Source organism: Gadus chalcogrammus, chromosome 21, assembly GCF_026213295.1.
Source record: "Gadus chalcogrammus isolate NIFS_2021 chromosome 21, NIFS_Gcha_1.0, whole genome shotgun sequence".
NCBI classification, from domain to species: domain Eukaryota; kingdom Metazoa; phylum Chordata; class Actinopteri; order Gadiformes; family Gadidae; genus Gadus; species Gadus chalcogrammus.
The window spans coordinates 7,545,460-7,568,000 of NC_079432.1; the positions used below are offsets into that span (position 1 = coordinate 7,545,460).

The 22,541-nt window shown below is 46.2% G+C and overlaps 1 protein-coding gene across 1 annotated transcript; it reads left to right on the plus strand.

Moving 5' to 3' along the window:
• The first annotated feature begins 16,880 nt into the window (after positions 1–16,880).
• Positions 16,881–19,319, plus strand: ccn2a (cellular communication network factor 2a). The gene is made up of 5 exons (XM_056581084.1): positions 16,881–17,183; positions 17,498–17,717; positions 17,867–18,127; positions 18,251–18,462; positions 18,611–19,319. The coding sequence occupies exons 1-5, from the start codon at positions 17,121–17,123 to the stop codon at positions 18,905–18,907; spliced, it is 1,053 nt and encodes a 350-aa protein (XP_056437059.1). The 5' UTR covers positions 16,881–17,120; the 3' UTR covers positions 18,908–19,319.
• Positions 19,320–22,541: the final 3,222 nt, after the last annotated feature.

Genomic DNA, 22,541 nt, shown 5'->3' on the forward strand with positions numbered 1-22,541 from the left:
AGGTTGTCAGGCTATGGTAGCGATGGTGGTGGTGGAGCAGGAGGGTCAGAAAGCTTTTTAGCAAAGATCTCTAGCTGCAAACAAACACTTTTTACGCACGGCGGCCTCTCGAAGAAGGGGAGAGAGAGTGGGAGAGAGAGAGTGGGAGAGAGAGAGAGAGAGAGATTTAAATAGCTTAATGAAGGTAGAGATGAAGAAGAACATAACTGGGCAGTTGAGGATAGAAATATACAAATGTAGGAACAATGAATAAAACAATGAAGAGTAAACAATGAATGATGATGAGAGTCAAAACGAGAAAATAGAGAGAGAGAGGAGAGTCGCTGGTTCGTTCACAGGCTTGTGATACATGCGTGTCAACAGCGGGGTGATTCTCACACTGATTCTCACACTAGTTTCCATACTGATCCCTGTCATGTAAACTCACCTTGCACCTGGCTAAGGCCAGTGGGTCAAACAGTATCACAGAATAGGTGGGGGTATAAACCAAGACACGCCTTTCGTAATTCCTCCCTAGAGATCATCGGTGCAAAAAAACTGAACAGGAAAATAAAATTCAAATATCTAAGGGCAGTCATTTGGATATCAAATAGAACATTCTGGTCTGGTACCATCTAATCCTGCTCATTTTCCATGCATTATTTAGCCCAATTACATTTTAAATCGGTGGAAAATTTGTAATAATAATTGTGCCAACTAAATTCCCAATCATTTATCAACCACAACCACAGCTGTAGCTACCAAGAGTAACTGTTATCATCATCATCATCATTATTTAAGCATGATCTTCATCCTCATCTTCATCATCGCTCCTTTTCTTGGAGCCCACTTGAAAAGAGCAGCCAATGAGTTCCAACACAGCTCTGATCTGACCATGTGTATTTTCATTTGAGGAAAAGAGCCGTTTAAGTACGTCCGATTTATTTGTGTTTCATCTCTGAGTGTGCACCTGGTTGACTCCACAGCAAGTAAACACAGCTAGTTCAATCAATTCTGATCAACACTAACAGAATCCAGCTGACTCCATGACACGCGTCTCTATACCGCTCACTGGGAAAAGGGGCAGCTCTGCACGCCTATGCGAATCCGCAAAACCACATCAGAAAACTCTTCTTTTTATAAATCCCTGTATAGATTAGTGTTTTTTCTATTTCGGCCGTAACTCCATCGAGCTGATGTTTGCTGCACACACACAGGGTGTGTTTGATCTGCTCCCCCAAACGCGTGCACAGGTACGTGCATTCAGAGTCGTGGGTCGCCCGGTACAACCACTCATCTGTTGGCCACGGAGAGGGCCTTGGGCAGGCCGTTTTCAGAGGTTTATAGGGGCCTGACTCAAGGCTATTGGGTGGAGGCTGCAGAACCGAGGAGCATGTTTCACTGGGGTCTAATAAATCACGGGTTTCCGTTGCTGCAGCCAAACCAGCATTTGGGGACAAATTGGTTACAAAACGATAAATCCAAGACTTTTCTGACGAGGTCGAATTTGGGACCTTTGATGAATTTGTGGTCGACTTGAATCCGATACATGCTGATTAACCCAGGCTGTTGAATAAGAAGCTCTGCTCCCATGGAGCAGCATTTCAGCTGAGTAACAAGAGGAGTCATGGCAAGTCTTAGATAAACATGATGGAAGCCTAAGATACAGTAATTCTAAATTCTAAATGAATACTGTGATAAAGTAATAGTTTTGAGGACAATGACCAAGGTCGTATAAGTTAATGTATACTGGAATATGCTGGAATTGTGAAATTGGGAGAATCAACCAATTGATCAATAGTGTTTACAATGTCCTACAAAATGGGGGGCATTTTAGGTCAGAATCGGGTTACCTAGAGGTTAATTAGTTCAATATCACGATAAGACCAACAATTATTCAAAGTAGGTATTTCTCATACATTTATGCCCAAAGATGGAGCAATGCTTACTTCTAGTATAAGACTGTGTTACATAGTAATGACACATTTCTGCACCGGCCTTAAACTGACGGGAAGATTATTGGCCAATGATTGTCCTCTGTAATTCCTTGCACGGTAATGGACAACTAGCTTCGGTTTCTGAAGGATTCAAATATTAAGGCAAAGCTCAACTCTAGCCACAGCTAGAACCCACACACTTTCTGAAATGCTATAGCCCGCATGAACCTCTGGTTTGATGCAGATGCCTCACAAAATCCCGTCTGATTTGTGTTGGATTGGGCCTTTAACCCCTTACTGACCTAGAAGCTCCACCCATGTACGTAAACGTGACTTCACATAAAACATTGACCGTGCAACCGAGGTTAAAATGAAGGGTGTCGCATGAAACTGTGTCATTATAAGACTGAGCCCAGATAGCGGCAGGCATGGGTGTTGTCATCGACCAACCGTTCCACTGTAGCGCTCTGTTTGCAGGCTGCTTACACACCTCCTTCCACCTGGGGCCTTCCCATAAGAGGGCCACCCTTCATCCCGGAGCATGTTGCTCTGCTCAGACCGGTCCGAACTGGTTCTTTTTTCCTCCTCTTTCTTTTTCTCGCACCGGGACACAGCCGCCTGAGCATCAAACGATATTTTTAATCAAGTGGTCAGAAGCAATTGCACAAACATTCTAAAGTAGCTTAGGTCAACAGCGTGGCCCAGAGCTTGTTCTGTTCGCTGGAATGCTGCCGTGCACACGCTGAACAGGGCCCTCTTTGTGTCGCCGTGCCCTGTGCCCCCCCCACACACACACACACACACACACACACACACACACACGCACACACCCCTAGCCCCCCACACTATACCCCTACCGCACTGCGCTGGAATCCTGTTTATTTGCTTTCATATTTCTCAACCTAGTTTGCGTCGGTTCCTAGAGTCGCTGGTGTGCGTTCGGGTCATGCGGCCCCGGGTTCTGAATGGGTTTTCAAGGCACGCGTTGTCTCTCGGCGGCGGCGGCGGCGGCGGCGGCGGCTGTGTATTCATCTGGATTTTTTTCGCTTTTTTTTAAATCGATGCAGCAACAGCATGGCTCATTGACCCCGGGCTTCTTTTAAACCAGCGCCAAAGTCATTTTAAAACCAGCGCCATTTTATTTTAAAGTAGAGCATACTGGACACATTAAAGGTGGAGTTATGGGTCCAAATTAGACCCCAATTGCCCTACTCTCTTTGGGGAACATCTGATGTTTCGTTCATAACATATAAAGATTAAAATCGCTGCCACAAGTAGGACCAGACCAAAACTCTGGGGCCTTTAGACTGGTCTCTCCTGGTCATTAATAATACCCCAATGATGACATTAGCAGCATCCCATTTGAACCTCAAAGTAGCTTTACTTCTCTCAGTAGAACTTCAAAAGTTGAGGCTTACCCCCCGCCCCCTCATCACCCCCCCCCCCCCCCCCCCCCACACCATATAACTCCATTCCTAAAAGTCAATCATCTTTTTAAAAGACGTCTTCCTGTTATTGTTCCACTGGTTGAACAAGGTAAAAACAGAATGTAGTTCCTCCCTCAACCTCAAGGGGCAACCTCCAAAGCCTCGGGATCCCATCCCCTATTCTTATGCAGTTTCTGTGGTCCTCCTCATTTATTTCTCGTCAATCGCCTTATCCCACCGGTAATCTGTTATTATCCACCAGTGCCGTTGAGTGAACAAACAAGCCCCCCCACCACCCTCCAATCTGCCAACCCCCCCCTCCCTGGTGCCTCCCTCATAGTCTCTCTCTATTGGCTGAAAGAACCAAGGGCTCGCCAGCGGCAGCCAGGAAATATTTGTGCACCGGAGAGCGCAGACGATGAGCCAAGCGAGACTGCGAGGCCAACATGTAAAAAACAACAACGGTGAAACACATCTTGACTGGCGGCCCAAGAAAACAAACTCAACACCGGAGAGATTAGAAAAAAATGGGATGTCCTCTGGAGAAGAAAAAAAGCTTTGTTTCTCCTCTCTTATGTCTAGACGCTTGTGTGTGTTTTTTTGGCTCTATCGCAGTAATCATGCTGGAGATATGTGGTCCCAAAGGTGAAGACTTCCAATAACAAGCTGTTCTCTGTTCCTCTCTCCTTTGCTCTCCTTCATACGGCCCAAGCGCTTTGAAGGATGTCTACTATGCTGTTCTATGGGCTCCAGCTCCCAGTGGAACATGAACTCATGCTACTCGCCCCATTGTCTGAACAGTTGGAATACCAGATTGTTGTTTTGGATTGTGTTTTGGCTGCTATTCCACTATTTACTCATGTAGGAGACAGAAATGACATGCCACTAAAACGGTACAGGGCGGGGTTCGTCTTGCTGAAGGATGGCTCCATGCAGGCTTGGGAAATTGTGGATTGAAGTACAGGGCCGATGTAGAACAGGTGAACCATTACAGGATCCTGCCCATGGAGGTCAAGCACATGCTAATTACTTATAATATGCTAATTGCTAACATTCTGCCGAGAGAAGACTGTAGGAGGAGAGAATGACCCATAGGCCCCGAATATAAACCAAAAATCTGTGCTGTGCAGCAGCTGTGGTGGTAACAGCTTTTCTGGCAAGCGAGTACAGAAAAGGTTGCTATTTTCCCGAACAACTTCTAGACCCATTTCCTGGCCTTGTACGCGTGACGATATTATGTCTGACAATGGGACGGTGTTGGGGACAAACCAGCGACCTTGACACCGAACGTTTCTGACGTCTGCAGAACCCAGGGCCTCAAGCCCTTTGACTGTCTGTTGTTACCCTTTCCAGTAACCTAAGGAAATGCCATTTCTGGGCAGTCCCAACTAAATACCACATATAGCCGGCCCCTCCTAATACTGCCAAGGCTATGGCCTCTCTTGTTAATGGCCCCAACCAACGTACCGCACTGGGCGATGCGTCCTCCTGAAAGCCCCACACCTGCACAAACACATCGGGCAGCGGGTAGCTGGCCGGCCAGCGGCCCCTGGCAGACTACACACTAAGCCCCCGTGGCCCGGAGAGAGACAGCAGAATAACATACCGAGGAAAGGTTATAGCGCTAGGTACTAAGCTAAAAAGCAGGACAAGGCCTCAGCGAGGACATTGCAAGAGGTGTAGATAAGAGAAAATGAATAGGCTGTGAAAAACGGGGCCAGACACCACACCGCACCGCCAAGAGAGCCCTGAGAGAGGAACGGGCTTCAGACACACACACACACACACACGCACGCACACGCACACACACACACATCCACATTAGAGCTAGTCAGTCTTTGGGTGCTGATGTAGCCTTCAGAGGAACGACTCAGGGCCAATGGTAAGTGTATACCCTTTTAATTTGTGTGTGTCAGAAGTGGAAAAAAACTTCAGAATGTGTGTTTCAGTGGCCCAAAAAGGTATGGTCATGCTTTGTGAATAGATTTGAGGAAAAAAAACCTCCACCACTGTATGGATTTTCTTTTTTCTTTACTCATTAGTGGAGCATGACTTTGGTTTATGTGGAGGTCTTGTCACCAGGTGGCCATTTTGAAATTCCTCCCCTGAGGACAAAGCGACTCTGTGCTCTTCTGAAATCTGAGCCGGTGATAAAAGCGCGATTTGTGACGCAACAAATAAATCAAACCCATCATCACGTTCTTACTGTATAAATGTATTGAACAATTTACCAAAGTCAGGAATTTATGAATTTATTGATAGGACTGCATTCAAAATGAATAATAAATGAATACATTATTAATAGCTTCGTTGATTACTTACCAAGAAAGTTGTCACTTGTGTCTTAAGGCGGTGAGAAAAAGATTGCCCCCACAACAACACATAACTTTGGGGAGCATTGGATGGAAAACACAACAACACTATGTTGTGTTAGAGTGTGGACAGAGTAACAACTTCGTAGAAAGGCGGTTGTAACCAGAGCACGGACAGGAGTCTCATTGACTCAGCTTGACACAACACCTAGCGGCCAGTCGTGGCTTGGAGGGTGCCCCCCCCCCCCCCCCCCCCCCCTCCCAAGACATACCCCCCCCCCCCCCCCCCCCACACCCTCTTTCGTGGTGGTATACACAAGGCCTTATATTCAGCAGGGATCACACGACACCTTGCCCTTACGTAACTACTACACCACTCGATTCTTGTTGAGACCTGCCTCTTTGACCGTACACCGTGAACGGTGGAGGGGGGTTGAGCTTATTAAGGCCCTGCTACTTACTACTGTCGCCCACCAGGGTTCTGGGCTCACCGTGTGAATATGTCTTGTACAGTACGTGGGACCATTTCGGGATGAAAAATGCATGGAGATGTGGAGCTCGTGTTCTGAGGATGCCGTTAAAATCGTAATGCACGATTTCAAAGCGCAGGAAATTACATCTTTAGTAAGGCTTCGATAAATGTTTGACAAAGTTAAAGATACTGTGCGTGTGTATTCTCTACTTGTGAGTTTCCAGTGTGGGTGTGACAAACTAATAATAAATAAATAAATTAGTAAATAATAAACGTGTCAAGCTATGGTGTGAGCAGAAGTTCTTTTAAGGCTGACGTCTGGATGACGGTCTGGTTCCTCTGCAGATGAGTCACGGTCTGTCACAAGTCTCTTCCCACCTCCTCTTCGCTCTATCAGCACACTACTGGTGTAGGAAAGGCACAGAGGAATAAAACAGTGTTTTGTGTCTATAGATACGATCATATGTTGAAAAACAAAAAAAGTATGAAGCCACTCATCCAGCCATCCATCCGCTCTTCCTGATAAATAAAACACAGATGATGATGAAAGAAAACTGACGACAATGGTAAAAGGACTGCAATAATATTACACTGTTCTGAGCTGTGGCCCCTCAAATAATCTCAGGTGCTACCTGGCGTCACCTCTCCAACGTCCATCCAACATCCTCAAACCCTACTACCCCTGCTCTCTGACCTCAAGAGACATGCATTCAAACTCGCAACCCGCGAGTGCTAGATGAACAGCGCTTTGAACTGGATGGCAAATGACCGTTGAAGTGCATGTCTAGGACAACGTCGACTGGATCTGATGCATTGATGAAGACCTCGGCGCTACTCTCTTCATGACGATGAAGCTGTATAGGGAGGACAGCGTCTCTTGTTTTCTGCCTCTACCCAGCCGAAAACATGTGGATTTACTTTCCGTTTGCGTAGAGAGAGGGGGGGGGGGGGAGTGACGGGGGTCGGAAGTGGGACGAACGTGTGAAATAGTAAGGTCTGTCTAGCTGTCTGGCTGTCGGTTTGACAGCGAGCAGAGCGATGGCACGCTCCTGCGTCACCACTTCCTCCGCATCCTACTGTGAACAGACCCCGCCCCTCGACAGAGTTCAACCTCCGATGTTATTGTGACGGGAATTATGGGAGCACGTTTTTCCGCTTCCCCCGTTTTCCGGCGGCCAGCTGTTGGTCCAGCTGAAGAATCTTCGAGCCAGGTGTTGAATATATGTGTTGAATATATGACGCAGTGTTGTTGGTTTTCACAGTCGCCATTTTCCAGAGTTCACCGTCGTAGTCTGGTATTGCCCCTGGAAAGAATTAGCTAATATCAGGATGAGGGATTTGGGCGACAAAGGTCAAAGGGTAAATGAACCCCACCATATACATTTTGTTTGTTGTTAGGTGGCTAAATAATAAAGCATCAGTGATACGGTACACACAATAAAATGATTGTAGGCCTACTGCGTTAGATGCTTACAACTGACATACAAATAGGGTCCACTGGCAATAGACCACAAATGAACCACAATGACGACAATAATCGTTATTGTAATGAGTCTGACCGAAACGTGAAGGGAAGGTAAGTTTAGGACAGAGGGGGGCGGGTGGGTGCATGGGAGGATACAGCTTGACCTGTCACCCTACAAACATACGGAGTCCTCACACAGCAGCGCTAGAGCCAGTCAGACAGGGAGGGGTGCTTGCGAGCTTCTGCAGAACTACATATCTGGAAACAATTAGAGCTGAAATGGGCAGAGAATACTGGGCCATTTCTGAACCTCAGCAAAAATGTTCATCAACCATCTAGAAACAAGAAATAACCTGCAACGCAATCATACATCGACAAATGCTATGCACTATACTAAGCTATGCCATGTAATACAATGCTAAGATATGCTATCTTATGCTAAGAAATGATATGCAACTACATTATGCTTTACTGTGTTAACTAACTCTAAACAAGTATCTCATTCCAGTAGCAATTTATAAAGCAGCAATTTACATGAGAAAAACACACTTATTATCTTTTGTTTTAATAGAGTAGATCAAAAGAAGAGTGAATTTATAATGCAGACCACAAAACAGGGTCCTACAAAACGAGCTAGGAATAGCACAACCACCCAGAGGATTGGGTTTCAGGACTAGTTTGTTCCCTTGGTAACTTCACATTAATAATTCAAAGGGAATAAAAATGGGGGCTTTGTGGTTTTTCAAGACAGTAGAACTCTAGAATAGATCTATCGCAACCTTCAGTGATCTATAGGTCTAGACACTAGGCAGACGCTGGGGCTCCCACTCAAAGCCAAGAGCCCGGGCCGAGTTTCACCAGTCAAGCCAAAGCACTAGCATTAACGAGCGCTCGCTGCACACCCCACAAACGTGAACTCCTGCCACTTGGACCTTGTTGTTGCAGGGCTGAGAAAATGCTTTAATTGTGCTGGTGTTGCTGCTAAAGCTATAACTGAACTTTTTACACAAAATGTGCTAGTTTCTGAATGCTGGAAAGCATATGAATTAATCCATTCATTCATCATTTATACATCGATTTATAAATTTAATGATAGTAAACAAAAGACACCTGACTGTAAACCCAAACAGAAACTCAGTTAAAAGAAAGCACAAAGTGCTACCTTTATGTCATGTAATTGAAGGTGATGTTCTGACCTGGAATGCCATGCATTACAGTTTTAAACACCTGTTTTTAACACAAACCCTGCAGAGTGAAACGTCAAAGTTTTTTTCTATGATTGATGTAACATTTTTCTTGGCAGAGAATTAGAGAAACCGGCAGTGAGTGATTAAAGCTTATGTTTTTATTTGAGGCTTATACAGGAAGCTAATTAGCAGGGGAATGCATCCCCCATGCCAAGCTAATAGGCAAAGTTAACATTCTTTTAGGGATATATTTATACTCATTGATGTGGGACTGAGGATGGATTGGACCAAGTGGATTGGTCCTTTCCAAAACAACAGCTTGAAAAGAGGGACAGGTTGTTCTCTTCACCATATTAAGAAATAATGACAGAGCATATGCATTCTAGCAGATGTTTTTTATCCAAAGCGACTCACAGGGAAGTGAGGCGTGCCATTTAGGAAAAAGTAAGGGTTAGCCATCGTGCTCTGACCACAGGTCGGGCTGCGGACATTGTAGATCGAACCCAGAATCCTTTGGTTGCGAGTCCAAAAACCGAGCCACTACGTTCATATTCCAATCCTTTCCTTTGCAGGCCTCTGAAGAAGCATTACTTTAAAGCTCTCTACTACTTGTGTGGGGTTTGTAGTGCGGTTGCCATGGGAATGGGAGCGGTGTGTGGCAAACCCCTTGGACAATGTGTGGATAATGGAATACTGTCCCAGGCCACGAGGAAACTTTGTTGTTATACTTTTTTCGTGGACACCCAGCGAGGGCGAGCTTGGTGTTCCCTGTAGCGGCTCGTCGTAGGTGGCAGTTTGTTCCAATTGTTGGCTTTGGTGCCAGGAAGCCAGTGGACCAATGACAACGCACCATGCATGCCATGCTCGGAAGGAGCTCGGAAAGTGAGCGAGACGCCGTCGGTTCGGCGTGAGCCGCTTCTCCCCGTGTGTTTGACCGTGTCGCCTGCGGTATCGCCAGGAAGTCGGTCCGGTGTGATATATTTTCGTTCCGTTTTTTTTTCAGGGAGGTTCGTCTATCTTTAGAAGCCTCCATAGCTAAATAAAGAACAGAGTGAATGGAGTTCAGCCCCGGCGGTGGATCTCACTGTTTAGGAAACACGATGGCCTCCCAGACTCACTCACTTCCACCTCGATGTGTGTGGCGGTGAAAAGAAAAAAATAGGGTCTCCCGCCGTGATGGAGTTACAGCTGTTTGTTGAAAGAGCATGAACCCTAACTCTTCTTTAGTGTCTCCAGTCTAAACACACGCTTTGAATAAGCAATCAGCCAGATAGTTAGTTCTCTCCCCCTTGGCTATTTACCCACCACCACCCACACCATCAACCACCACCCACATCTTGATTGTGATATGTCTGACACAGAAATCCTTCTGTATCTGAATCTTGCATTCTTTTTTATGTATCTTTCTTATTCTACTGCCATTAAATCCTCAATTAGCAACAAGTTATTTCACAAAATCCCTGTGCTGACTACGGTACTCAAAGTTTTTTCCCAAAACGGAAAACTTTCCCTCTCCCTCTGCATTCCGCTGGCCTCGAAACCAGCTCGCTTAATAGCGCTGTTTTGTGCGCCGATGTGTCTCGAAGCAATCGGTTTCTCACGCATGTATCCAGTCTAAACACTTGCACTGTTTCCACTACACACAGGCTTTATATAGATAGACAGTTTCCAGCCAGGTTTCCTGTGACAATCTCTCTTCGGGCCCGCCAGCCTCCCTTGTCAGAGCTCACCAGATACCCCGGCTGTCAATTTTTGCTTTCTGCTCAGTGATAACTAGACCGCATGTTATGTAGCGGTTTTAGCAGAACAGTGGCCCCTCAAAGGGGTTTTCAAGTCTTGCCTCACATTCAACCGTTCACACACATGTTAATACACCAACGGTGCAGGTCATTTGGAGCAGTGAGGGTTAAGTGTCTTGCTCAGGGACATTTCAGCCCTGAGCTAAGAGGGAGTCGGGATCAGACCATCAACCTGCCTGTTGCCAGACAACCAGCTCTAACACTGCCGCCACACTTGTAGCGACATGTTAACCTTTAGAGGATGAAATGAATGCACTATCCATTATTCTTTCTCTAATAACAACCCGACCTTCCGTATTTTTTCACTATGTTGTGATTCATGGATATTATATTCCCTGTGTTTCATTATAAAGTATTTATTTAAGATATGTTTACCATATATTTTGCTGATGATATGTGAATATTCCCGTCAGAGCCATGCAGGAGCCACAAAGTGGCGTTTAACTTTACTTTTTCCAATACGTTGTAACTATTATTCTTTGATTCGGTTCCACGTTTAATGTCTGCTTGCAATTTTTGCCATCTTAAAGAGCACATCTGTCAGATTGGATGTCATGAGAAACTGCTTAAAAACAGAAACCGAAGCCTGCCTCAGTGTAAACGCTGCCCCCTGTGGCCACCTTAGGTCCTGCCCCTGGGCCCTGATTGACATTCTGCCGGCAGTTCAAAGGAACACAAAGTATGCAGCGAGAGAACTCATTTTAAAAGTCCTGGTGTCATGTTCAGTTTACCCAGCGGTGTATGGACAGTTGGTTTTGAAGGCCGGGGTCCAGGGAACATTTTTGGAGAAGGCTGCCAGGTGCTGTTAATAGAATTTGCTTAAAGAAGGGGAGAGACCTGGACGAGGATAACACAACCCTGGGCTTCAAACACGGATCCGATTTAGTTAAAACATTTGGTGTGTGTATAAATATTTTTGTCTTTGGCTGGTTACAGACACCTCGGCAGAGCCACATGAGTCGGCCATTGCCAAGGAATGTACTGCTGGCTCGGTCTGGTCGCTGGTTGGTAGGGGAGGCAGCCATAATTCGTTATTTTCAAATAAAATCGTACTATGAAAACAACCGTCGGACCACTGCTCCAAAGAAATGTCCTGACAGGGTTTTTACCGTGACATATTTGTTTGCGTTTGATGGTATGTAATGACTTTGGTAAAAACAAACTAAAAAGCTTTGACAGTTCACCTAGATGTGAAATGAAATGAAAAAGGATAACTGTTTTTGGTTGTAAATAGTGGTACAGTCGTGGTTTTGGGTGAAAGAAGAACAGACAATGAATTGCAGTTTGAATAGGTGTAACAAGGTTCTTGACTCCCTGTGTGGAAGATTACTAGGTCAGAAGGGAAGAAAACCACAAATTATTTTAAAACATTTCCTAATTGGCCACCGCTTTTACATATAACACCGTTACATAACACGGTTGCAATTATGCCTTTCGCTCCACCCAGACTATAACAGGTTTCAAAATGCCTCTATTTATAAAAACACACAAACACAATTGATTCTGACTTAGTGGTAGAAGTTAAAACGTTTCCAGTAAAATCAAACCCTGTATTGGTTCCAGTGAATCACCGCAAACAGAACCGGGAACGTACCGCTCACAGACCGCTCCGTTCTCCTTTGGAACGTACGCTCCTGTTTTTGTTATTTGTTTGTTTGCGGAATGTCTGAGCAGGTTTTTTTTATTACTTTAAAAAGCGTTGGAAACCCATGAGCAAAAAGGACCAAAATGGAGCAGGGTTGCCAAAGCAAACTAATAAAAAAAAAACTAAAACGGTAAGAAACAAATGAGAAACAGGGCTTCTCTGTGACATCACCGGGGTCAGTGACATCATCACTAATGGTCTGATGGATGGAAGTCGGGTCAGGACAGCTGGGAAGTTTCAGGTCGGGTCAGAGCCGGTGTCGTCACCGGTCTCCGGGCTGACCCGCCGCATTAGACCAACCGAACGATGTCGGAATGGCAACGCCGTCATATTTTTAGAACCGTTGACATCATCCAACAGTTCCTCGGCCCTCCGGGGTGTCACAAAGACGTCGCTGTGGGGCTGTGTCTATTTTCACACACGCCTGCACTCTCACGGAGGGTATAAGTCACTGTTCAACCCGACGACAAAACTCCCAAAAGAGTACATGTGTCACCAGAGCTAAATTCGGTTGCCGATGCCTATAGGCTGTCCTTGGGTCAGAAACCTGCCGGTTGTATTCACCTGCCCGGGGACACAACACAGCACTGGGTACGGTTCATGAGTCGTGACGTCACAACCCTCCCTCCAGTGCAGCCGCCAAATGGAACTTCCATTTGGCTCCATTGTTGTCAACACTTGGATGACTCTGGCGTTTCTTCTTAATAGCGGTGTAGTTGTAAATAGTTTAACAGTCAGCACATATGTGGTTGGATGACCGGCACACACTAAACACAGAAAGATCATTCAATCACTTTCATCATTGAGTGCCCTCCGTACACGCTTGTGTTTGGTTCGAACGGATCGATTCAAAGGGCGTATTCTTTGTGTCCATAACAGCGGATGTTGTGATTTAGGAATATAATTATTTATTAAAAGTGAGGTCTGCAAAATATGGAGATGAGAGCGCCTATGTCTGAGTATAGTATTTGAATATAGCGTAGCCATCGCTGGGCTATACTTAAGCATTCCACAAGCAGGTCTGCCACACACACACAGACACACACTCACACACCCTGATGTTCCCCTCAGGCTATTACAGTGCTCCAGACATCCAACTCGGTACTGAGGGAAACCACAAACCACTGGGAAGACACGACCTGACACATCCAACCGGCTTGTTAAACAGCAGATTAGGGAGAACCACGACCCCAAATCCATGTCAGTGTGGTGAGCATTCAGCGTGAGAACATTGCCACACCGACAAGCAGGCGGTACAGTTCAATCAGCTGGGGAAACCAATTAAGAAGCAATCCACCTTGATGAGCACTTCGTTAAAAAGACACCGCCGCAGTGTTTCATTAACGGCCCTAAGATTGCCGTACAGTACAGTGGTTAAAGAGTTTTACAGCCTAAATTGTCTAGACGGTATCGTCATTGTTTTGTGTCAACATTCAAACTAATGTATAGGCCTAGGCGAGTTCAGTTGAACTCGTGTTTTTATCTCTGTCTTTAGAGCACAGAGTGTTTAGTTCCTTGTGGTTTCTTCTATTACAAAGCCTACAGTAATGGAATTCAGTTCAAAGTAAGTCACATGTGACTTATCACCAGTAAAAAGTAAAAACACTGGAAACAGGATTACAACCCTTGATGTACTTAGCATATGCTCTGCTTCCTTCTGATAGGCCTACTGAGGGGGTTGAACCCGATCCAACGAGGCTGTCCTGGCAGTGAACACAGCAATACTCTGCATCTTTCACCACTCCATGACTTGCTTTGACTGGGGCACACCAGTCCAGCTCCCTCACACGCAAGCAAACATGTGCACGCTATCCCTCTACGTGCGCTAGGGCCAGGCTACTTTCTCTTTTTTAATAATTGCTGTATGCGGTTTCCTTGGTCAGACGGCCTCTGAGGAGTTCCTACTGTACCGGGCCAACGAGTGAGACAGAAAGAATGTGTCCATATTAGGACAGGAGAAGCCTCCCATATATGGAAAAACTTCCTCCGTAGTAACGATGTAGGTCTGCTTGGCCACTCTCTTGCATTCTTCCAGCGCTCGTCTCTCTGGGAGTTTTTCATTTCCGATTCGCTGGATCGAAATCGCACGGCTCCGCCTTTTATGTGAGTCCCGCCAGGTGGTGTGTGTGATGCAAAGAAAAATATACACAAACCTCTGTCTGGCCTTTTTTATGCAAACCTCAGGTCTGGGGGTTTGATGTAGTAGAAAAAAGCCTGGCCTGGGATAGTGCATATAGACACACACACACAGACACACACACACACACACACATACACACACACACGCGCACACACACACACACACACACACACGCACGCACACGCACACGTACACACACGCATGGAAACATAGACACACACAAACACACATGCACATAGACACACACACACACACACACACACACACACATTCAAATTGCCTTTTCAAGTTCATCACACACTCATTAGCCAGGTGAGAACATGATGTTTTTGTGCCAGAGAATGGGCCCTTCCTGTTGGAGCGAGAGAGCAGCAGTTTCCTATTTGTTCTGAATAAGCTCTATAGCTGCGCCAGCACATCATGCCAAACATATCATCAATTCAGCACTATCTCTGGATCTGACAGTCTGTGCTCTGTGGAACATTGACGGCCTACCAATCAGCAAAATGTTCGCGTGCAACAAAGTTAAAGGCCCAATCAGTGCATGCACTTTTATCAACAGCTTAGAGGTTTTAATGTTAACACCGCTTACTTTTGTTTTTATTAAGCCTGTCTTAGCTTTATATTTTGTTTGCTGGTTTGGGTTACATACCTTGAAAAAAAAGGAACATGTTAGATACATGTATTTTAGATTGTGTCAAAGTCAGAGTGACAAAGAAGGCCATTTCCGCCTTTGCTGACCCTAGTCATCTAAGCTCTGATCTCTAACTACAGTAGGTCACTCCATCACTATATTATATTGGCCTTCCATGATTATTCCCCAATTATTCTCCCCGACCCCAACTGTGAGACTCTCTGTATTTCCGTCTGTAAGTGACGTACTTATGTAAGCTGGCAAAAAGGAAAAATCCCAAAAGCAGCCCAATCCAACTTTGCTGCATCCATATTAGACACATAATTTATCTCAACGAGAACAGGAAATCATGAATGAATCTCTTACTCCCCAGCAAAGCCCTTGAGTACAGAACATCTTCAGTACAGAGAGGCAGGTTTGTCTGGGAGTAACTGTGTGTGTGTGTGTGTGTGTGTGTGTGTGTGTGTGTGTGTGTGTGTGTGTGTGTGTGTGTGTGTGTGTGTGTGTGTGTGTGTGTGTGTGTGTGTGTGTGTGTGTGTGTGTGTGTGTGTGTGAGTGTGTGTGTATGTTTGTGTTAAACCCTTTTAGTGTGTGTGTGTGTGTGTGTGTGTGTGTGTGTGTGTGTGTGTGTGTGTGTGTGTGTGTGTGTGTGTGTGTGTGTGTGTGTGTGTGTGTGTGTGTGTGTGTGTGTGAGTGTGTGTGTGCATGCGTAGGCGCGCACGTGCGTGTGTGTGTATGCGTGGGCACGCGCGTGTGTTTGCATGCGTGGGCGTGTGGGTGTGTGTCTCTGACCATGTTTGTGTAGATACGTGTGTGTTTTGTGTGTATGCGTGGGCGCGCTCATCCGTGTGTGTGTGCGTTGGTGGGGGGGACTCAACCTGTTCAAGGTCCTTATTCCGCCTTGCTCAGACTCCCCGGCTTGTCCTTCTATCAGCCACTGATGTCAGCGCACAGGAATGCTACGGCACTGTTGCAGGCCCGGCCTCCCTAGATCTACGGGTGACATAGTTGTTACAGGACCGTAGTGGCCTCCCACGTCTTCTGGGCTGCTGCCGCTGTGGGACCGGGGGGGGAGAGAGAGGGAGAAAGAGAGAGAGGGAGAGAGAGAGAGAGAGAGAGAGAGAGAGAGGGGGAGAGAGAGAGAGAGAGAGAGAGAGAGGGGGAGAGAGAGAGAGAGAGAGAGAGAGAGAGAGAGAGAGGGGGAGAGAGAGAGGGAGAGAGAGCGAGCACCTGGGGACCTGGAGATCAGCCGAAGAGCACCAGCTGCCATCGGCACGTTAGACCCGAGACACCTTTCACCTGGGAACGCATTGTCATGGTTGCAATGTTGAACCCATGACTGATGAATGCGACATTCATGCCAAAGTCATTCCATCTTTTTTGGAGATTACGTTTGTTTATTCCACGCCCCCCCCCCTCCCCATCCTCTTCTTCCATTATTTAGTTTTCAACCTGTTGTTTGAGTCATGTCCTTTCGAAAAAAAACATACATCTACATACACATAGTGTATATTCAAGATGCCCATATTTATAGGTACCGGCTGTCTTGTTTGTGAAGTCAGTGTTGAGGAATGCCCAGTGTGGGGTCCGACCAGACTCCCCCCGCCCCTCCCCAGATGAAAGCCCCCGGGGAGAGGGCTGTGGTTGTTTGGCCCGGGCAGTGGAGCACTGCCTTCAGACAGCAGGAATGTGGGATGTCTGGAGCGGAGGGCAGGAAGCAAGGGAAGGAATGCCAGCTATGTCCATGTTTGTCTAAGGGGGCCGACTCTCCATTCACCAAGCCCCCCCGCCCCTACCCCAACTCCCACCCGCCCTCACACACCTCCCCTCTTCATCCCCGATGACGCGTAGCGGGGCCAGCGGGTATAAAGGAGGCAGCTCTCTCCAGTCAGAGATCAGAACGACTCCTCTACTGAAGCTAACCTCATAGCTTGCACCAAGAGAAGAGAACCCAAAACACAACGAGAAAAACGAAAACGCCAGGAAGCAAACTGACGAGATCAGCTTGATCCGACACTGAGATACCTACCGAAACTTCCGGCTGAAAACCCGAACCTAAGACGAAAAGGACGTTTTTTTGGGCAGATTCTCTAAACGCTCTTTTTCTTAAGGAAAAAGAAAAGATGTCTCCAGGAATGACCCGAGTGATTTTGCTGCCTTTCCTGTGCCTCCTGCTCTCCTACATGGTAAGTTCCTCCACAGTGAAATGAGTATTGTACATGCAAAGCTGTTTCTTGTAGTGGTCCAGTCTACTACTACTTCTATAGCACTATGAGTAACAAAGAGGACAAGAACATCCAGTCTCTCTCGAGAACAGTCTCAAAACTTTGCTCGACTATTGAGCTAAACTCTTATCCCTGCTCTGCTGTACATTGATATGCCATAAAGGAACATAGCCTAGGACAGCATCTCTGTTCCTGAACGTGTACGCTCGCACTGTCGGTCGGACCATCCAGCGTATCTCACCTCGTTTCCCCCCCCTTCTCCTCTCTGTGTGCAGGCTGCCGGCCAAGAGTGCACGGGCCAGTGTGATTGCCCCTCATCTCCCCCTGAGTGCCCGCCGGGAGTGAGCCAGGTGATGGACAGGTGTGGCTGCTGCCGGGTGTGCGCCAAACAGATGGGAGAGCTGTGCACCGAGAGGGACATCTGCGACCCCCACAGGGGCCTCTACTGTGACTTCGGAGGGGCGCCCATCAACAGGCGGATCGGAGTGTGTGCTGGTGAGTCATCACGGACACGCAGCTCCTTCAGTCATCGGTGGAAGAACCTCGAAAGAGGCTCAAACTCCCCCCGTTTGTCTTTAGACGCTCAGGTTAGAAACCTTTGCATGAGGACTGACCCCCCGGTCTCCTTCTCGATGTTTCTCCAGCCAGGGACGGAGCCACCTGTGTGTTCAGTGGCCTGGTGTACAAGAGCGGCGAGTCCTTCCAGAGCAGCTGCAAGTACCAGTGCACCTGTATGGACGGGGCCATCGGCTGCGTGCCCCTGTGCTCCATGGACGTCAGGCTGCCCAGCCCCGACTGCCCCATGCCCAAGCGCGTCAAGGTGGCCGGCAAGTGCTGCGAGGAGTGGGTGTGCGACTCTGTGCGGCCCAACGCCGACAAGGTCTTCTTTGGCTCTGCTCTGGCCGGTGAGTCTTTAGAGCCTTTTATCGGCTTCTATTCTAGTGTCCACCTGTACATTGAAGTCATTCGCTCCCTACATGTCGGTGCAGCTTTTTGACCCCTCTCCCTATGTTTCCCCCCCTCCGCAGCCTACAGAGAGGAGGCGACCTTCGGCCCAGACCCCTCCATGATGAGGGAGAACTGCCTGGTTCAGACCACAGAGTGGAGCGCCTGTTCCAAGACATGCGGCCTGGGCATCTCCACCAGGGTGACCAACGACAACCGCGAGTGCCGTCTGGAGAAGCAGACCCGCTTGTGCATGGTCCGACCCTGCGAGTCTCACCTGGAGCAGAGCATCAGGGTGAGTCTTGACCCTAGCCCACCTCACATAAATCCACTATACACGACCACTGTGGTTCATGATCGGGATGGATCCAAAATGGCCACCAGTCCACCTCCATTGAGAGTCTCACTGACCTGTCTGTCTCTGTTTCTTTCTCTGCCAACAGAAAGGAAAGAAGTGCATCCGCACCCCAAGGGTCTCAAAGCCCATGAAGTTTGAGATCTCCGGCTGCACCACCACCAAGTCCTACAGGCCCAAGTTCTGCGGCGTGTGCCTGGACGGTCGCTGCTGCACCCCCCACAGAACCACCACCCTGCCCATGGAGTTCAAGTGTCCCGACGGGCAGGTGATGAAGAAGCACATGATGTTCATCAAGTCCTGCGCCTGCCACCACAACTGCCCCGGCGAGAATGACATCTTTGAGTCCATGTACTACAAGAAGATGATGGGAGACATGGCCTAAGGCGCGGCGCAGGTTGAACTTTAGACCTGAGAAGAGAAAAACTAAGAAAAAACGAAAAACAAACGCACGAACAACAGAACTCCAGATTTTTTTGCAGCTCAGTATATTATTTGTTTTTGGTCGTTGTTGTTTTTCTCGCGTCCAGCCAAAACGTATCGTATCTGTTGTTGTTTCGAGGTTGCCCTGACACGACCGTGTGTTACGGTGACACCTCTCCATAAAGTCTGACTGAGGGTTGCATGCAACTGCTCCAAAGAAAGAAAAAAACCCTGCACTAGAACTTCCCCCGCCCCCACCTCCTACTATGTACAACCCGTCCGTTCTCGTGTACACTTCGTCCAGAACTTTGACCTCCCATCTTATTTAGGTGGGAACCCCCCCACCCCCTTACCCTTGTAACCTTCCTGCCCTCCCCCCTCCCCCCCCCTCCCTAGACCAGGCCTAACTTTAAACAGCTGCAGAGGGATAAGCAAAAGCCAATGTTCCCCTGTACAAATAGGTCTGAATGTGTCCTTGTTAGTGTTTGTTTGTATGTCATGTATGTGTGTATGTGTGTATGTGTGCGAGCAGGAGAGAGTGTGTGTCTAAGCACCTATGGTAGCAGAGGCCTCAATGGCGGCTTTGTCCCGTTCTGCGTCTAGTGGCGATTTGGAGAACGGAGAATGTGTGAGGGAGAGGTCAGAGATTGCGCCCCCAGGCACGCCCAGTGGATAGAGCGATGGCGTTAGGGTCGCACATCGGAAAGAGGCTCGCTTGCTTTCCCTTAAGGCTTTGCCACGGCACTGAGAAAAGAAACAAAAAACGGAAAGACGTGTTGACTTTTACTAATTCAGGACAGAGGAAAGGAACAAAGTTTGTATTTTGTACAACGAAAAAAAATGACTGGAAGAATTGTTACATTTCTTTTGCTTTGTGTAAATGATGTATATATTTGTACAGGAGAAGTTAATTTAAAGGATGACACTTGTTGTTTGTCCTCCGCTTTATGTACCGAACGTGTCTTTTGTTTTTGTCGACTGTGTTTTTTACTATTTTATTGAGAAGTGTGACCGAGAGTTACATGTTTTCACTTTTGTAGCTGGAAATAAAGTGTTATATATTTTTTGATACAAACATGATGATTGGCTTCAATTATTCTCTCTTATACTAACCCTATCTACATACATCATGTACACTCATATGTGTATCGCAAAGTTCGAGCCCATCCACACATAAACATATACTCATATCCCTAACCATACATGTACAAATAGGAACATGAACGTTGAGATGACTTTCCCTTCAAATGCTTTAACTTTCCAACTTTTAAACTCACCATTGAATTAATTCACCTCTTCTTCTGAGATAATAAAACAATGTCCCAAGGTATACAACTAAATAAGAATAAATTATTCTTAACTCCAACAGAAAGTTGTATTGTGTCCTCTAAATCCACAGCACAATAATAATCTGAGAACGATGAGTAGGATCTACAGTCCAGAGGCCAGATGTATGGTGGGTTACACATCAACCTGATACACAGGCCAGCTGTATGGGGGGGTTACACATCAACCTGATACACAGGCCAGGTGTATGGGTGGGTTACACATCAACCTGATACAGGCCAGGTGTATGGGTGAGTACCACTTGTCCAGAGTCCAGGTCAAGGGGTGGGTTATACATGACTAAATTTTTAAAAATTGTTTTCTTTCGCAGCAATGAGATTGGGCAATCGATCTAGAGATCAATTGATTCTGTAATGTGTTTTTAAAAAGTGTCTCAATATAGTGCTGTATTTTCTTAACCTGCTGTTGCAGACTAACTTGATCCGGCCTCTATGTAGGTTTAAAGACTGGATGCGTTTATATTCATGCATGTTATGTGTATTTTTGTTTTTGTGAATTCTTGCCTTCATTAGGCATGACTTTAAGTGTGTGTGAATGTGTGTGTGTGTGTGTGTGTGTGTGTGTGTGTGTGTGTGTGTGTGTGTGTGTGTGTGTGTGTGTGTGTGTGTGTGTGTGTGTGTGTGTGTGTGTGTGTGTGTCAAGAGTTTCTGCACTGACCTCTGTAGGGCACTTTAGCTTCAAATATGTTTTCCGTTTTAAAGAACTTCATGAATAAAGCTATTTTACTATTAGAAAAACTGGCAGGTCAGCCACCCTTTTACACAAGCCTTTCATTCAGAGAAGCCTTCATGGCCGGAAAAAAATAAAAAAATAAACATGTGTTCTATGTCGCTATCTAGTGGTCACTCTAAAACATATCTATGTACTCCGCTATACCAAGAAAATACATAAATTTATACTTTTATTACTTTCCATGACAGTAAAGTTTAAACTCCAAAATGGTTACGTAATGGTGTGCTATGACAAAATGTATTTTATGTAGTAACGAAATATTCAACTATTTATTTATTTATTTAATATTTTACTATCTGCTCTTTTGGGAATGGCTCCAACTTGAACACTGTGTGTGTTTCTATGATGACTCATCTTCTCAACTGCTCAGCAACAAGACAAACACAACCAAATCTGGTGTCAATACGTACCATATGTCTTGTCTATAATGAGGACTATTGTGCTATAGTTTAATAGTGTTTATTTATGATCTAGCATAATGTTGGCTTGTACATCTAACTTTAACTAATATGCAATGTGGTCAGAATGTTTAGGTTCATATGTAACAAAGAAATATAAATAAATATCAAAATAATCACCTGTTTGCTTTTCAATTGTTTAGCCTTGGTATTGTTTACATACAGTCAATATGATTTACCAAACAGTTTTCTCCCCAAGAATAATTATCAATTTATTTGGTCTTCCTACATAAATCGCATACAATTAAACAATACAATCCACTCATTTGTTGGCTAAAAATGTCCAATTATTGCCTTGGCTTTCAGTTGTAGCTATAACACATAAGCATAGCCATGCGTAAGAATCAATAGCTTTTTACATATGATTAGGAAATTACTGTACACTTCTAGTTTTTTAGCATGTGATGAATCTAACAATGCTCATACTCTTCTCATGAATCGATGTGAAGTGCTGGCATTATTCGAGAAGCAGGCAAGGTATCGCACTAAAGCAATGAGAGAGCCAGAGATGGAAAGCGAGAAAGAGAAAGAGGGAGAGAGAGAGAGAGAGATTGAGAGTGAGAGATAGATTGAAAGGGAGAGTGAGATAGAGCGAGAGAGGGAGAAACAGCCAAAGTGAAAGAGTGAGGGAGTGACACTCCAAAGCTATTGAAAGCAAGAAAACAGCATGTAGCATCTAGCATATGAATGTACCAACATGTAGTATAGGCTCCATGACGACATAACGTCGCACACTCAGAAACAGCACGCTCTGTGCCATTGTGTTCGTCATGTTGGGTCGCTATCTAGCTGTGACTACGCAACTATGCTCAAGTATTTTAAACAAGCAGAGGCATCAGCAATGTGGGGGGGGGGGGGGCAGGGGTTAGCATCCTCCAGACCTACTCAAAGATAAAACACCCCCCACGTCTCCTCCACGCCGAGCAAACCCCGTCCGCATCATGGAGAGAGAGATAGGCCGCTAAACACAAGCAGGAGGAACCTGGAAAGAGGAAGATGAAGGAGCTAAAGAGGAAGAAGAGGAAAGCGGTGTTCCCGCCGCACGCCGTCAGGGACCCC

Coding starts and splice junctions, on each gene's coding strand:
- ccn2a (XM_056581084.1), top strand. CDS start 17,121: ATGTCTCCAGGAATGACCCGAGTGATTTTGCTGCCTTTCCTGTGCCTC. Junction 17,184..17,497: donor GCCTCCTGCTCTCCTACATG/GTAAGTTCCTCC, acceptor CTCTGTGTGCAG/GCTGCCGGCCAAGAGTGCAC. Junction 18,463..18,610: donor ACCTGGAGCAGAGCATCAGG/GTGAGTCTTGAC, acceptor CTCTGCCAACAG/AAAGGAAAGAAGTGCATCCG.